This window comes from Sturnus vulgaris, chromosome 1 (assembly GCF_052056855.1).
Source record: "Sturnus vulgaris isolate bStuVul1 chromosome 1, bStuVul1.hap1, whole genome shotgun sequence".
Lineage (NCBI taxonomy): Eukaryota > Metazoa > Chordata > Aves > Passeriformes > Sturnidae > Sturnus > Sturnus vulgaris.
Window position 1 is genome coordinate 71,933,330 of NC_142243.1, and position 16,423 is coordinate 71,949,752.

The window sequence follows — 16,423 nt, forward strand, 5'->3', positions numbered from 1 at the left end:
TCTCTAAAAAGGGCTGATGAATTTTCTTAATGCCAAGGGGATTTGCATATTGATTGTATAAGCTTTCTGGAGGTCTCAAAACAGGGCAGCCTACAGCTTCAATGCCAAAACCAGAATGTGGGCAGGTTTTGACTGGCTGGCTCAAGGCTAGAACGAGCAGCCAAAGCATCCTGAAGGAGGCAAATGCAAGATGCAGCTGCTTCCAGCTCTGGGTCCCAGTGAATTATGAACAAAACCAGGAGCTTCTGCTTTGCATGCAGATAACCTGATCAGCACCACCTTGGCTCTTGGATAGAAATCATCTCTCAGCATGCGTGGGAATCCCTCATCTCTTAATTCTGAGAAGAAAAAGGTACACTGTAGCTGCACCTTGAGTTTCCATGCCTCCTGATGTATTTCAGGTCCCAAAGAAAAAAGGCCTGTCTGGCTTGGAGGCCCAGCCTAAAGGAAGGTATGGAAGAAAAGGGTTGCATTTGCAACCCCTGGGCAGGGTTCAGGGTTAAGCCTCTCCCTTAGAACTATGGCAGCACAAGCACTGCTGGCTTTCAGTCAAGAGAGGTTTATGCCAGGTAGGTCTGATTAGAAGGAGCAGCATGTCCAGAGGGGGAGCAGCAAGCAATTTCACTGAGGCCTGGTTGGGAAAGTCCCAGCATCTAAATCAAGATTAATTCTTGAGCACAGAATCCAGTGTATGTATAAACACCTCCTCCTCCCTCACGTCTCTGGAAACGTGGTGGGGAGGCCAATGAATCTGGGCATTATCAGTCCAGAGAGATCATCTGACAGTATCAAGTTCAGGTTCTGGCTTCATATCCCACATATTATTATAAGTTTCTCCATTTTACCACTAGATGTACCCTATACTCTACTGTATTGCACATGATTACTCCTCATCTCCCTCGTGATTTCTAGGCAGTTTGGTATCAAAACCAAGTGGAAAATCCTCATACATCTGATGCTTATCTGAAGACAAGGAAGGCACACATCCAATCATTCAAATCAAAGACAAAGAATAAAAATCAGTGCTTTCCATCCTTCACCTTATTTATAATACATTTTGGTTTTCCCCTGACAACAAAAATAATTACTCAAGTTCCCAAGCTAGTCTGGGAAGGACTGAGCTGGTCAGTACAATTTAGCTGATTCAACTGCTTTATGTCTTTCACTGTTTTGCATCTCAAGATCTTTCACTTACATTGCTCCTTCCAAATACCAGTAAACAAACTTTTCAATACTTAAAGTCTATCCTTCAGAACATGACCAAACATCTCTGATTAAAAAAAATAAAAAAACCAGTCTGCTTTGTTAAAGCTTCGACTTAGTGCTATCAGAATGAACAGGAGTGCAGGATACATCGAAGACGGGTTGAATTTTGGACTATGATTTACTTCAGGCCTCATAAAATCGAAAATGTCTCATAAAGAAAGAGAAGACAGCCTTTGAAATGACACTCCTTTCAGATATTCTTATGTCACATTATCTTCTGCTTTTGTTTCATTCTTCCTAAAATATGATACTTTAGCCCAAGTTGTCTGGAAATGCATGAAAACACAGGGAACTTCTCCTCAAAGCTCCTGCCATTTAATGCATACAGGAAGTAAACCCTAAACAAAGAGAAAGTCAAGCAGCAGTATTTTTAGGAACAATCGTTTAATACCCTGCTGCTAAGTCCCTCCTTAAGAGTCTCGTGAATATGACTGAAACTTAAGTCAAAAGTGCAGCAGCATTATGCCCTTGGGCTAAAGAGTTTAGTCAGTTGTTTGTTTGTTTGCTAAAACACATAGAGAATCTGTATTGACAATGTATTTCCAACATTACCCACTTAAGAGAGCAATCCACTCAGCCCTTGCCAGTTATAATCACAGGAAACAAAAAGATGCAGGTAATTTTGCAAAGCAGACATGATCTCTACTGGGACAAGTTTCTGTTTGTCTTCTCTTTTTGGCTTAGTATTTGTATCCTCAAAAACCCCCAAAATGGCCCAAAAAGCCCTCAGACACGCACACACTTCACAGCAAGTCACAAGACAAATACCGAAATCCCAATCACATGGGAAATTCCCTCCTACAACTGCAGAGCAATCTCAAAACAAATTCCAAGCTCCTCCATATACTCTAGTGGTAACCAGTGTTGAACCCTAGCATGGGACACACCAAACGAAGCTGAGAGGCAGGAGATCTCTATGGCTACGCTGGTAGGAAAGTCATTGCAGTGCATGTAGGGAAAGGGTAGGGTGGGGCCAACAGGTCTCAGGAAGGATCAGATTGGGATGCCCTGACTCACTGAAGCCGCATATCTGCAAGCAGGCCCAGCAGGAGTTCCCCCTGCTATTGCTACCCACTGCACCCAGGCACTGCCATCCTGCCGGCGTGGTAGCACACCTCGTTATCCTCATGGAGTCTCCAGTGGTTGTTCGTGCTACTTGCCAAGGCTAAGGTGGCCCTGGGGAGCCTCCTCACATAGCAGCAGGCAGTGACACACGGGTTTAGCCGCCCCCTTGGCATGCCCCAGGTGCCACAGACATGCCCTCAGCATCCTCCCCAGCTCAGAGCGGCTGCCTGGCTCCCGGCGCAGTGAGACTCTCCCAGCAGACGGCATCATTGGGATGATTAGGAGTGCCATTATTCAGATCCACCAACACTGGCTTTGTGTGCTAAGGCTGAAAAAACCACCAGTGATTAAATTCGAATGACAGATTTCAAACCTCTTTTCAGTGCTACCAGGACAGCCTGCAAAGTTAGCCAGGACCACGCAGCTGCCAATACATGATACCTAAGGATATATGATACACACACATGCACACAGAGCATTCTATATTTTTATCCTAGAGAAAAATTTTGCTTTGCTGTGAATAAAGGCAAGTTGTAAGCATGAGTGAAAGATAATGATCTACAAATCCAACGAGGGGGGGTACCACTTCTGAATAATTACGCTGTATTCACATTTAAGCAACTACTTGCTACACAGACTCAGCAAGTTCAAACAGGCTGAAATTGATACAACTGCATTCCCAGCTTGGCTCAAAGTTACTCCTATTCCCTAACAGCAACGTTGTCAGAACACCTCAAAGGAAAAAAAGGGAGATAAATATTTGCCTGATGATGCTGTGACAGGGAAGTGATTTAAACCATGCTTCCAAAGCAAAGCTTCCCAAAGGACTGCAGAAGAAAGCAGTTTGCATCAACTCTGGTGTAAAGGAGGGCAAAAGAGGAGGAAATGTAGTGTGAGCTTCCCAGTACCACTTCACCAAGGTATCACACAGAGTTTACATTATGTTCAGAGCAAACCTAAATTAACAATGCTGAATACGGCAAAGAGACTTCCAAACTGTAAGAAACTTTTATATGGGACAAGATCCTCCTTTACTAAACAAGATCTTTCTCAGGCCACCATACTTCCTTAAGCTTGGAAAAAAAAGTGTATTAACAACAGTAAAATTAAGCAGAAGTAATATTTTTTTAAAGTGTACCAAAAATCTGGCCTGGGCCATTCTGAACTGTTTCTTTCAATCTTTTTGGAAATTAGTAGTTTTCAGGCATGTCCTTTAGTTACCACACTATATAACCTTATTCAGTTACTTCATTGCTGTTTTTCAGGAAACTTTATGTTTAAAGAAAACAAGTTATTAGAAGGTAAGGATAATTGAGGCCATGCTAAATTTTAGTAACGGAGAGAGAAGTAAAGGAGAGAGAAGGAAAGAGAAAATTAGAGAAAGTATATCACAACAAGGAAAAGACTTATCCTAAAGAGCAAACACAGTCGAAGAAGTCCTAGGTATGTCCTGCCTCTCCTCCAGAACCACACCCCTTTCTTAACCAAGCAAACATAAACCCCAGCTACTTCCCAGAACCAGGCAAAGCCCTCTTGCTGTTGGTTCCCCTCTCACACCCCAGTGTTGAGCAATCCTGATGGCACAGCACAGAACAACTTGCTGCGTCACACAGCTCAAGAAGGAAAAAACAGCCACAGCACTGCTGGGGACGCTGTGCAGATGGAGCCGAGTATCTCTCCCCGACACTCTCTCACACACACACACACAGACGCATGCACGAAAGGAAGCTGCACGAGATAAGGGAAGCACATCTTCCTTAAAAGCAGGGTCTCCACATTACCCCGGTATCAGCAGCCACCAAGTATCTCAAGGGGCAAGGAAGTAAAGGTTATCACTGCACACACACAAACTGCAAACTTCCCAGCGCTGAGGACGGCATCCTAGCAAAAGAGGTTTCACGTGCTCAGCCCATTTCCTCTCCTGTTCCTGAACATGTGGTCCTCTTTCCTTACAGCATTCCCTTGCTGAGCAGAGAAGCACTAGGAAGAAGTTTCACGTCTTGTTACATGTCTGTTTAGTCAAACTAGAAACAAAAGTCCCCACATGACCTGTGCTACTTTACAGGAGTTTGGTAACTTTAGCCCTCAAGAGGAATTAATTCAGTCCATGAACAATTGTCATTTTACTCTCTCTCCCCTCAGTCTGAAACTGTAAAAAAAGCTACCACTGAAGTGTCTTCGTGTAAAAAATGAGCCACACAGAAGTTGTACACCTTCTCTGCTGCAAGGTATCTCTTCATGTGAGTCAGCACTGGAAAGCTGACTCTGAGGATTTACAAAAAAAAAAAAAATCACTGAGAGTGTTTAGCAGACTTCAGTTAAGAGACCAGCCTGAAGAACTCGGCATATCTATAGATACCCTCAAGAAACAGAAAGTCGTATTTGCATATTGTGTGTTATTTAGCAGCTATATAATGGCACTATTACTTTAAAGACTGTGTCTGCCTAAGCTGTGTACATCGTGCATAAGAGCATCATGGCTCAACAACCTAAGTGAAAGGATCTGGCTAAGTCCAAATGACAAGATTCCCATCACCTTTTAATTTATTTTTTTTAACGGCTATAGAAGTTTCCCCTAGTACTGTCAATCTATTGTTATGGAATAGCCTATTTTTAAAAGAGGGAAGGAAAGAAAGAGGAAAAGACTTGCTGACCCTGAGAGGGGGTATGTTCTGCAATTTGCTGGTTCCAGCATGCTGAACTAGAACAGGTTGAGCAAGTTAGATACTGGAGGGAAAAACATAAAGCTGGAAGACATACATTAAAGGTGGAATGACAGCAACCACAAAGCAGTTTGTGATAGACTTTTTCCTCATTCTCGTGGGTACTTTGCCCAGGAATCTTTTCAGAGGATAGGAGGACAGGGAATACATGTTCATAAGAAAAGTGATGCAAGCATTACTGATGTGCATGCACAACAGGCTGAAGATTACCTTAACACACAAACTCTCTCAGTAAACTTTCTCACCACCAGCATTTTCTACACAGAATCAGTCAACCGAAGTACAACCTACAAGACAAACCACCAACCAAAAAGCGAACAAAACAACATGTTATTTGTTAACCTTGAGAGCTAACATGTCCAAAAGAATCACATGTCAGGTTTATGGCAGAGGACTAAAAGCACCTCAAATCCTCACAAAGATCGCCTGGATTTTCTAGTGCTTGCTAAGTTAAGGCTTGTATTTATTTTGTAGCTCTTCAAGGTGAGAAGGGGAGGAAACATCCCTGAGAATACTAGACCTTCAATGGAGGTGATATTCCTGAAAGGGTACTTATGTGGAAAGATCAAGGTCTTGCACTGCCATGTGCTCTGAGACTAGAGTCTAATCTGTCAAGTGGCTTGTGCTTATTTGAACTGTGACATGGGTAACAAAGCAGCACTAAGCTATGCTCAATACGCTCTGTTATACAGGAGATTTATGTTACTGCCCGTGAGGAGGGCGGCGTTACCCTGCCACATCAGACCACCTTCTCCTCGACACAAATCACACCAGAAATCTCAACTTATTAAGAGTGTCCCCTTTTTTTTTGCATTGCACAAAACCAAAACGTAAGAACCCACAACCTTACAATGCACAAGATTAGACTTTGCTATTGCTTAAAGGCAATACACAGAGAAAATCTAGGACTAAAAAGCACACCGATGCCTTATGTTTAGGTACTGAGGAGCTCTGGAGATGTAAGTATAATGTTCCTCATTGTGTACGCTTAGGTTCTCAAGAACAATGGAGCTAATTAAGGTCTGCATATAAATCTTAACTCTGCACTTCCTTGCTTCACTTGATTCTAATCAGATCTCAGCATTCATGTTTTTGTGTTAACTTCCTCTGCTGCTCTTTAATGATAACTGAAGGGGGATACTGTCCAAGCCTACAAAAGCAGCATGTAACACATCTGAAATCATGGCATCTCCTTTCAGTTCTGAGGGTTCACAGAGGTTCTGTGGCACACGAGGTCATCCAGAGTCTTTTACTGCTGAAGATACTAGTGGAGGGGTTTTTTTGAGCACCCTATTTGTGAGCCATGTGAATTAAATAAAAGTTTATATATAGCCTTTCCAGAAATAAATCTACTCAGCAACAGTGAGACAGACAAAAGTTTCTTCCTGGAACAATTAAAAGTACTGTAGACTTCTAATTCAAATCAAAGACACAGAGAAACAGACTCTTCTCTTACTGCCGTACTGTTGTTGAAAAGGCTGGCTGGCTTTCTTTCTTCCTTTCTTTTCTTTATTTCTTTTTCTAATTTAACCTTCTTCAAAACATGGGGGTCCCAGCAGAATACCAAACACATATTCTGGATATTATCTGCTGACAGGAGAGGCCAAAAAGCTTGCCTCCACCTGTTTCCCCATCCTTATTTCCAAAACGTACTAGCAAAAAATGTAACAAACATTTTTAACTGCAAGGAAGAGCAAAACAGTTATCACATCTCACCTGCTTCCCACAACTACACTCATCAGTTGTGGTAAGCTGCAGTATAAATCAGTTACTAGAAGGCAGAAGTTAGTCCTTTGTGTTCATTATCCCTGCTGAAGAATTAGGGCACTTGCATTTGCTGAAGCTTATCTTTCACTAGCATGCTGACAGTGGTTAAATCATCCCTCCGCACATAAGGAATGGATTTAAAGGCCTGTAGTATAACCTGGTTCTTAGTATTTAAGAGTGCTACTTACCAATTACTACATTGAAATAAAAGTTCCTTAGGAAATGACCAAGGAGACATTTCTATTGTGCAAGACAATGAGAGACAGTCTTTTCACATGTGTGAAGTGTCAATCATTTTCTGTGTGGTGAGCTTCTTGGCTATTTGTTTTTAGCTTCAAGATCTTACAAGTTCAGTTTTTCAAAGCTACACCAAATTTCCACTTGCAGACCACCAGAAAGCAAACCATGTTGTAATAAGGCAGTACCTCTCCTCTTCTGGGAAAGAAAAAAAGGGTCTTCATCACATTTGGCTATGCTTTGCCACCAAAACTCCCATCTTAAGCAAATGCCAGCCTGCACGTGCTGGAATACAGAGATCCTATTTGTACTTAGAGGCTGGGCATTGTTACTGCACTGCACCCTGCAAAGCACACACAACGTACTGGAAGCAGGCCAATGCCATAAATAACATGGGAACAATTCACAGGTGGAATGTAGGGAGAGGATGGATTCAGCCAGATCTTGAGGACACTGTCTATTGGACATTTCCAGAGTCACAGGTGGCCTATGTGCATGCCTGCCCATGACACACAAACTCTTGTTAAAGGGAGCAGGGAAACATTTGAAGTGTATGCATCTCGATCCCTATGCCTTTATCGGGATCCAACACTCATTTTCTGAGCACTGCATTACAATCTTCCAGACGTGCATGCTCTTCATGTGCCAGCAAAGATGGCTGGTTAAAATGTCAAAATTCACAGATTACCCTCCAGCATGTGCATTTTCTGTCTTTCTCAAGAAACTCAGTCAGCAACACACAGGTGCACACATAAAGTGTTGTTTCAGAAGGACTTGAACATCAGAATAGTATAATATCTTGATTAAAAAGACAGCTGTTTATCTTTCCACAGCATATTAAAATCAGAAGTTTGGGAAAACTAGAACTGAAAGTAAGATTGAGAAATGAAAGTGCCTTCTTAATTAAAAGAAGAAATACCTTCTTTGATAGGACCCTTTGTAAGAATGCTTCAAAGCATAGCTTCTGCGATCCAGATCTTCCAATCTGAGTTTCAAAGACTTCTGCATGTGGTTGTTGCGTGTGGTGTTTCACATGTGCCAAAAAAAAAAAAATCCCCAAACTTTGAGACCTGCTCCTGAGATGGTACATAAACAGCCCAGAAGTACCTAATCAGGATGTAAATAAAAATCCATTCTAAATAATTTTGTCACATATGAGGCAAGGAATGGAAGAAGAGAAAGAAGATAGATACTTGCTACATTTTAGTTTCAAATGAAACACTTCCCTTAATTTGCATTACCGGATTTATATGGACAGTCTGGAGAAAAACAGCCATGGACAATGCTCCTTCACTTACCAAACTGGGGAAGCTGTGGCTGAAACACATGTAATATTCCTTTACTCTTTTCAGACTTGCCACAGAGCCTTTAATAGCTTCCCACTGGAAACTGTCAGGAAGGTCATTTCTTGCCTCCCTTTTGGCACTTATACCCCATTAACATTTTCTAGTTGCATGGAGAGCATGTCTTTGGCAGGGAGGAAAATGTGACTTTAAAGTGATAGGCACGGACTATCCTTAGTCATAGAACTGGAAAAGGAACTGCTGGCAAAGTGTCCTACCCCCAAAGGAAACGCTTTTGGAGCAAGTGGAGGCATCGCCCTTCCCACTGAAGGCTGATGCACGTTCTGTTTGAATGCAACACAGTCAGACAAGTAAAATTTTTTTCTCGACTTCAAGGTCCCTTCCTAATGCTCACAAACCACCACTACAACCACAGCAGCAGCCTAACTCCTCTGTCTGCATTTTGGGGATAGGCAGTGGTAGAGATGGAGTAAGAGACTTGAAACCTCCTATTTGGTGTCAGAGTCTAGACCCAAAAGGGCTCCTTGGAGTTGGGATTATTCACAGATAAACTCCCTAGGGAGTTACTATGACTATACAGATGGAAAACATTTGTAAAGTCTTTAGTAGTTGCAATCTTTTGAGTGGAGACAGTACACTAGAAATCCAGCTCTTACAGAGCTACAGAAACTTTTCATACACCCCCTTCCCCTCTATATAGTTTATGCTCCTGATGAAGATGAGTATTCAACTTTAATTCACCGTGACTGAGAGAAAGCCACAGGGTCTGTCTCTCTAGCAAAGAAGGGTGAGGATAAGACGTATCCTAAATTGCAGATTTTCTTACGTACTGATCTTTGCAATGCCAGTTACAGGGATGTTGAACTCAAAACTACTGTGATCTAACTCTTTCCTCCAGATTCTTAAAAAGCTCCCCCAAAAATATGCTCCCACATCCCTAACCAGCTCCTGATTCTAGAAGGCTTGCTGTTTCTAAGGAGACTTGCTCTTTCCAATACTGGTCAAAAAGAAAACTAAAAAATTCAGTATCATCTCCAGGTCTTCTACTCTAGAGCAATTAATGATGCTGATACTAGGCACTAACAGGTCTTCCAGCTGTTGTATCAGCTTGCACCATCTCTCTACAAATAGCAGAAGCAGCACTGATACGGCAGCAGACAGTCTGACAGCTCATCAGGAAGAATGAAAAAAATCAGTTTTTTGCTCTGGACATTGAGCACTCTACTGAGACCTTTGCTGTCTCCAAATGCGACTGTCCCCACAGAAGGTTCACGTCACTCCTGAACAGCCTGGCAGCCTGTAAGTTTTTTGAGCTACCCTGGGCTCAAGGTTCCCTGTTGAAAATCCTGGCCAAGAGTTATACTAGTCAGAAAAGGAAGTAGGTTTTAACCTCTTTTTCTTACTGGTGTTGCACAAGAGAACTTTCCTCTCCAGTCTGCTGTGCCCATTCAACTCAACTTGTTGATGAGGAGCCAAGGAGCACAACAAAAAGAAACTGGACTTCATGTGAGAGGTTATGACTCATTTACAAATGAAGTGTTGCATGTATTGTGGGAGTCAGGAAGGCCAGCATCGATTTCACAAGTGAAGAGTACATGCAACACCCCAGCACAGCTACACTAACTCAAGGAAGAGATGTGCAGGAAACAGTGTTCTCACTCACTCCAAATAAAGTTTGGCTGTTGCACAGAAGTTTTACTGCAATTCAAAGGAGTTTCAAGTAAGAGCTCTGGAGTTTTTTTCTCCCTTGGTAAAGTGAAGGTGGTGAAAAAATACTTTTGATGAAGATGGTTGGCACTTGAGAGTGTAACAACATTGGTAAGCATTTTCAAACCCAAAAAAGCAACCAAAACTTGTCTCCTTCCCTCCTCTACTCAGCTGAATGTCTAATGATGTGGCTGCTTTGAGGTTGAAAGAGAGATCAGAAATTTCGTTCTTTGCTGGAAACAGCAGTAAGTACTCCCATGGCACAGTATTTCCCTGGACAAAACTATTCCATTGAACTTTTTCCCCTAAAAGGTCTTTTAAAAGTCTGGATTTAAAAATAGTATCGACAGCTAAATAAGAGTCAGAACATGGCAGAGGGGGAAAAAGAGAAGGGAGGATGAACATGGCAAAAGTCTACACATTTTTCCCCCCCCACTGCCCCTCTAGAAGACCAATTTCTCCCTTGCTCCTCTCCTGCAAACCATGCATATTTGGTGTAACTGCAGTAAATCCCGGGAAGCTCCTGCAGGACCTTCACAAGCTACATTGATTCTTTACCAGCACATCACAAGTTTTTGCTACACCTGTAACTCCTCTCTCTGACCTCATGTTGTGCAATGGTCCAGAGATACCACCATGCTGGCTACCAGAGGCACATCAGAATTTTTTTGGTTTTGCTGGTTTGGACATACATCTGTCACTACTTAGATACTGTGGCACAAAACCAGAGAACAATAAAAGAACTGCACACAAGAGAGGAGAAAGGTGGACTTGCAGTACAGAAGAGCAGACATGGCACCACCACAGACATGGCCTGCAGGAGTTACACATGAGGCAGGACCTGGCAAACTGGTCCTTGCTCTGGAATCCTGAGGCAGAAAGAGTTTTGAATGAGATGTGAGACGCATTCAGCTACAGCATTGACAGTCCATTGGACATGATGCCACAGCTAAATTTGAGATGCTTGAAAAAGAAATTTGCTTCACACCATCTTAGACCAGAAATACCTGTTTCAGCAGGAGGTACTGGTGGGCAAAATGAACATCTTCCTTGTGAGTATGTCATAGCACCAGATAAAAAATTTGATTTCACTTTGCATTTATCCTCATCTGCCTACTTGGCACATTCATGTCTTCCTTCAGCAACAAGACCCAGTATTACAGTCAGTTATAGCAACAAGAAAAGGTTATTCACTGAAAAAAAACAGAAGGCACAGCCTGCCCACCACAACTCTCCTTTAGTAGAACCAGCATATTTCAGTGTGCTCAGGATTTTGCTTGTCATGGGTCTAGGGTCACTCGTTGCAGAGATACCAAGCTTGGGAATAGCATTCTGCTGCTGCAGGGCAGCCCTGCACAAGAAGGAGCTTAACAGAACCAACAGGCACCTATCAGACAAAAAACCTTTTAATATCAAGATTTTCCTTGTGTGAACTTAGGTCCTTCTTAGTGTGGTCATTAAATACCGCACTCCATCCCGGTAACTTCAGGCCTCATCTTGTTAAGCGAAAAAATGAAAACCAAACTATCCTCTCATCTGAAGGTTCTGATCTCTACTTCTTTTGGGCAAGTCACTGAGTCTGGCATTTCTAGCTATAAATTTGCTACAAAATCATACTAAGAATTTCTATACAGGGAAACCTGCATAAACAAAGGTGACTAAATCTCTCATAGGCCTGGATTCAAGTTTCAGGGGAAGTCTCCCTTTCCTGCTTCTAGGAGGGCATAAGAGATACCCAGTGAGCAAAACCCCAAATACACACAAGCAGTCCTCCAGCAAGCTGCCCAGACACAAGTGACTGACCATCCCAGAGTTCCACCACTGGAAGTCACCCTTGGATACTGACAATGGCATCAGCTGCAACTCAGCAGTGGCCCTGCCTTCCCCACGTCACACAGACTAATGACCCGACCTGGAAAACGTGGCTCACAACACCTCTGGTCAGATGAGTCAGATGTGTGATTTATTCAGTGCCCAAGGCCAGTATCTCTTAGTGTTTTTTTTCCCTTCTCATTTTTTATCTATCTTGCCAACTCTCCCCAATTCCAATCAATTGTAAGTTAAATAAATATGGAATTACTGAACTGCATTCTTTCTCTTTTCACCCAAGTGTTTAACATGAGCAAAATGATACAGAAAAGGTAATGCTGCAAGCAGGTATTATGCCCACTGTGCAGGACTATGTTATCTTTCCTACTGTCACCAAAATCACCCTTTCATTCCACCTATAGCACACTGCTTGGAAAATGATTGGTAATAATCAGGGAAACAAGACCTCTTCCTTTCCACACAGAACCAGTCTGTAACCATCACTCCTGTCCTTTTTGCTTGTAAGCAATATTCTTTTCCCCCACCTGTCTTACAGTTTCTTTGTAGGTTGTAAACTCTTTGATATGGGGACTAAAGCTATGTGGGAATCCACGAAGTCTTAATCAGTTCTGAGATGTTCCACCCATGCAAATAAATGAATACTGAATCAAGGGATGAGAGAGGGGAAGGAAAATCCATGTGCTTTAACATTTTGCTCCCCAGTTGACAATTGTACATATTGCTACAACCCTACAAAGTAAACTTCATTTGGAAATTTGTACAGAGAATTTGTCAGATCTATAGTACAATAAGTTTTCTAGAGTGTAAACAAATATTGATGTATGTATTTAAAAACAAGATAAATATACCAAAGAGGCATCTTCGTGATGGCATTTGGATACCTAAGTACATAACACCAACAAAACCCCAGATGTTCTAATACAACCACTCGAATCCATGACTCTGAAGTTACAAAACTGGAAACTCCTATATAGCTTGGGTATATATTTTTATCCCCTGAGATAAATCCATGTCATACTACTACTATTACTGAAAAACAAAACAAAACAAAACAAAACAAAAAAAAGCTGTAACAACTCTTGGTAATACTTAAAGAAAACTAGAAGATCTTTCTGTATTCTGATTTCCTCCCACTACTTAAACATCCTAGTACCCGTATGTGTTATGCCACATTTGTAGGTCACAGATACTCCACATTTCCTGCCCAAGTGTCTTTAGTCAGCTTGCTAGTCCCTCCAAGGAAACAAAACAGCCCCCTACCCTGTAATCCTTTCCAAACTCCTGGGACACAATCAGCACTCACCTGTGCATGTTTCCATTGGTGGTGAAGGACTGTCCACATACTGAACATTTATAAGGCCTTTCACCTGAGTGCACCAGCATGTGGCGATCAAGGGAGCTCGCTGAGCTCAGAGACTTTCCACAGATGCTGCAGGAATGGTCTGTCCCTCCAGTGTCAGTGTTATGCTGGAGAAAGCAATGATTTTTTTTTTTACATTGAACACCCCTTCTGAAGTGCCAGTAAAATATCAGCAAGAACTATAAACAAATTAAGCAGCTCTAAAGAGCCACTTGGCACAGTACCTTATATGAAGGTGTGCCCTGTAGATACCTCTCCTCCCCAGCCCTCCTCCCCCCTCATCTTTAAACCCTTAATGGACCAGCACAAGTAGCTGTTTCATACAGCCTGCAATGCAGCATTTCTGCTAGGTCTGCAGCAAAAGAAGATACAGAGGGACTCAACAACAACCCATCAGCCAAATGGTATCTTGGGACACTTTAGGCTGTGCAGTGGTTTGGGGCTGTATGAGTGGTAAGGAAAGAGGATGGAATTACAAACTTCACAGCAGAAGACAGTTAAAAGTAAATACTCTTTAAAGATATTAATTTTAAACTTACTGCATAGTAAGACAACAAAACTAAACTACTTCTGAGTGTACATGCAGACTTCTATGGCCATAAGATTGCATTACAAGGTCAAGTTACGGCCATTAGCTACTGTGCTATATGTACACTCTTTCTCACGTGCATTCAGAGATTGGAGATTTCTTCACATACAAGAAAAACCCCAAACCAAAAAACATTCGAAGAGTAAGAAAAAATAATTAAGCAACTGTTAAAATACAGGAGGAAAAGCTGAAATAATAAAGTGAAGCCAGTCATCAACCACACCTTAGCATCCAAAGCAGAACCTTCTGCTAGAGAGAAGGGCAAACCTTCTTATTAAGTATGCATATCTTTCAGGAGGAGCAAGAACAGGCCTGTAGCCAATAAAAATGTGCATTATCCAGTTAAAAAAAAAAAAAAAGGCCTCCTAAAACTGCCATATCCTATGAAAGACTGAGAGGCTCTTCTGCACGGAGTTGATTTAAAAATTATGTCTTCCTGCTTCTTAATTTGCATGACCAGTAAAAATATCTGTACTCAAACAGGATAATAAAACAGGACTTAGGCCTCATGATGAAAATGCTTTTCCGGATCCTTAGGATACCTTAAGCTATGCAGAACAGGACACATATCCTTGTTTGAGCCACTGGGTGGGGGATGGAATGCCAGGCAAGGAAGGGAGGAAAATCACCCACCTCAGGATTAGGTTTGTGTGGTGTACTTTTTTAAGAAAATACAAGGGAAGGCTAAAATAAAAGCAAAACGATAGAAGCATTTCATTGGCTTGCACATGGAATTGCTTTTCATCACTGCAAAATGCAACCTGGCAAATGAAACACTCTTAATAAAAGTAAGAAATCAAGAGCTGGTACTCTGCATACCTGACGAATGTGCATAGTTAGCTGGTGCTGTGTAGTGCAAATCTTTTCACACAGAGGACAGGTATAGGAAGACTTCTCTTCTTTTGTTTCCTGTAGACAAAAGAGAACAAAACAATCAGAAGGAATATCAATGTAAAAGGACTAAAAAGCTGTCAGCGATGAGGGTGGAAAAAAATAATCCATCCCAAGTACTGGTAACAGAATAACTTGCATTTATACATTTATCATCTGACAGATCCCTCAAGCAAGCTTCAGAAACTTCTGAATTTATAAACAGGGGCCATTTCAACTACCACAGAAATACAGCAGCTGTTTTAACAGCACACAGATACTCAGCAGTAGCAGTTTAGGACAGGAAGTGAAGGGAAGTTAATTGCAAGGAGCTCAAACTGCCAGGAGGAATGTAGCTGACCAGAAAGTAATTCCTGGAACATTGTCAGAATATATGGGCAAACATCATTATTGTTCCCAAAGATTTTTAATAGCACAAGTTGTCAGAACTTCAGATTTTCCACCCCATCTTGACAGCAAAGCACTATCTTGGTGCCCTTTTGCAGGGGCCTTATGTTCTGCTCCATGGCTGACTCAGAAGGAAGAGTGGCATTTACTGAATCATCAGCACCATTTCCTTTAGCATCCTGTGTTTCTGCTGGAAGCATCCCATCCAGGCACACCAGCCAGGCCCCACCCTTCTGAAGCTCGCAAGATCTGATGAGATCATAGCGAGAAAGAGGTGACAATGCCCGAGTGTACGTGACTCCAAAAGAACATATTATGAATCCTGCCATTCTCCGCCCAGGTGAGAATCAGGTGGAACCATGGTCAAACCACAGTACAAACAATGAAGCTGACCGGAGAGCTCAACCTGATTTAAGTATGCCCTTGAGACACTGAGCAAAGCCACCACTCTTCCAGCCAGGGATGAAATGGCACTCTTGCAGGAAACAAAGCTGTTTGCCTCAATTTGTCCACAAGGATGGCTACTGGATGATGTAAAGGGCATTTTCACAACCTCACCAGGAAGCCAGGCATGGCTTATGCACCAACGCCTGCATATTAAAATGAAGATGATTTGGCACTCAAAATTAAACCTCAGTTTTCCATTAGAATGATGCACACATCTAGTGACAAGACAGAACAAAAACCATCTCTGCATGACCAGTGGAAAAGCATAATTTTTATGCCAACTGACATTTTCTACTGAAGTTCTTTGCTGGCTATCTTAAGTATCATTAGTAAAAGCTTGAAAACAAGCAAAAGGCAGAACCCATTCTCAGCAACTCTTTAGCTGTAAGTTGATGGGTATGAGTGTGTCTATGCATCTCCTCTCTCCACACAATTTTCTTCTCCCTGTGATATTCCAAAGTCATCAACTCAGAAGCAACCATTTCCAAGTTGTCAGACACAAGCATTCACAAAGAACACTGAGAATGACTAACCCAAGTCTCTGTGACCAATCCTCTGGCACATTAAGATGGCAGGATGCTGACATAGTGTTAGAGAAAGTTCTTTTTTATGTCTCAGTAAAGCAATATCCCCCTCCTGCATGATTTGGGGAACCCTTCTATAGAGTCCCTATATTACATTTCGTTTTCAAAAACAGAGCCATAATAATTTGCAGTATCTTCTGTGACCTGTAGACATAGATGAAGAGCTATTTTACGATTTTGCCTGAAGAAAACAAGTCTTGAGACTTTGTTTCTAAAATGAAAGGATTAGGTTCTCCCATTTCTTCCCACTCTTTTGCTTGTACATG

The 16,423-nt window shown here is 42.0% G+C and overlaps 1 protein-coding gene across 6 annotated transcripts in view; it reads right to left on the reverse strand.

Annotated features, from left to right (window-relative positions):
- Positions 1 to 16,423, reverse strand: part of RREB1 (ras responsive element binding protein 1) — a 121,475-nt gene that overhangs the window by 44,184 nt on the left and 60,868 nt on the right. For all 6 annotated transcript variants that reach the window (XM_088169669.1, XM_014885837.2, XM_088169681.1 and 3 more), the window contains 2 exons: positions 14,668 to 14,757; positions 13,203 to 13,366 (listed from right to left, as the gene is read on the reverse strand). In XM_088169669.1, coding sequence (XP_088025795.1) covers positions 13,203 to 13,366; positions 14,668 to 14,757 — 254 coding nt within the window. The remainder of the gene's footprint in view (positions 1 to 13,202; positions 13,367 to 14,667; positions 14,758 to 16,423) is intronic.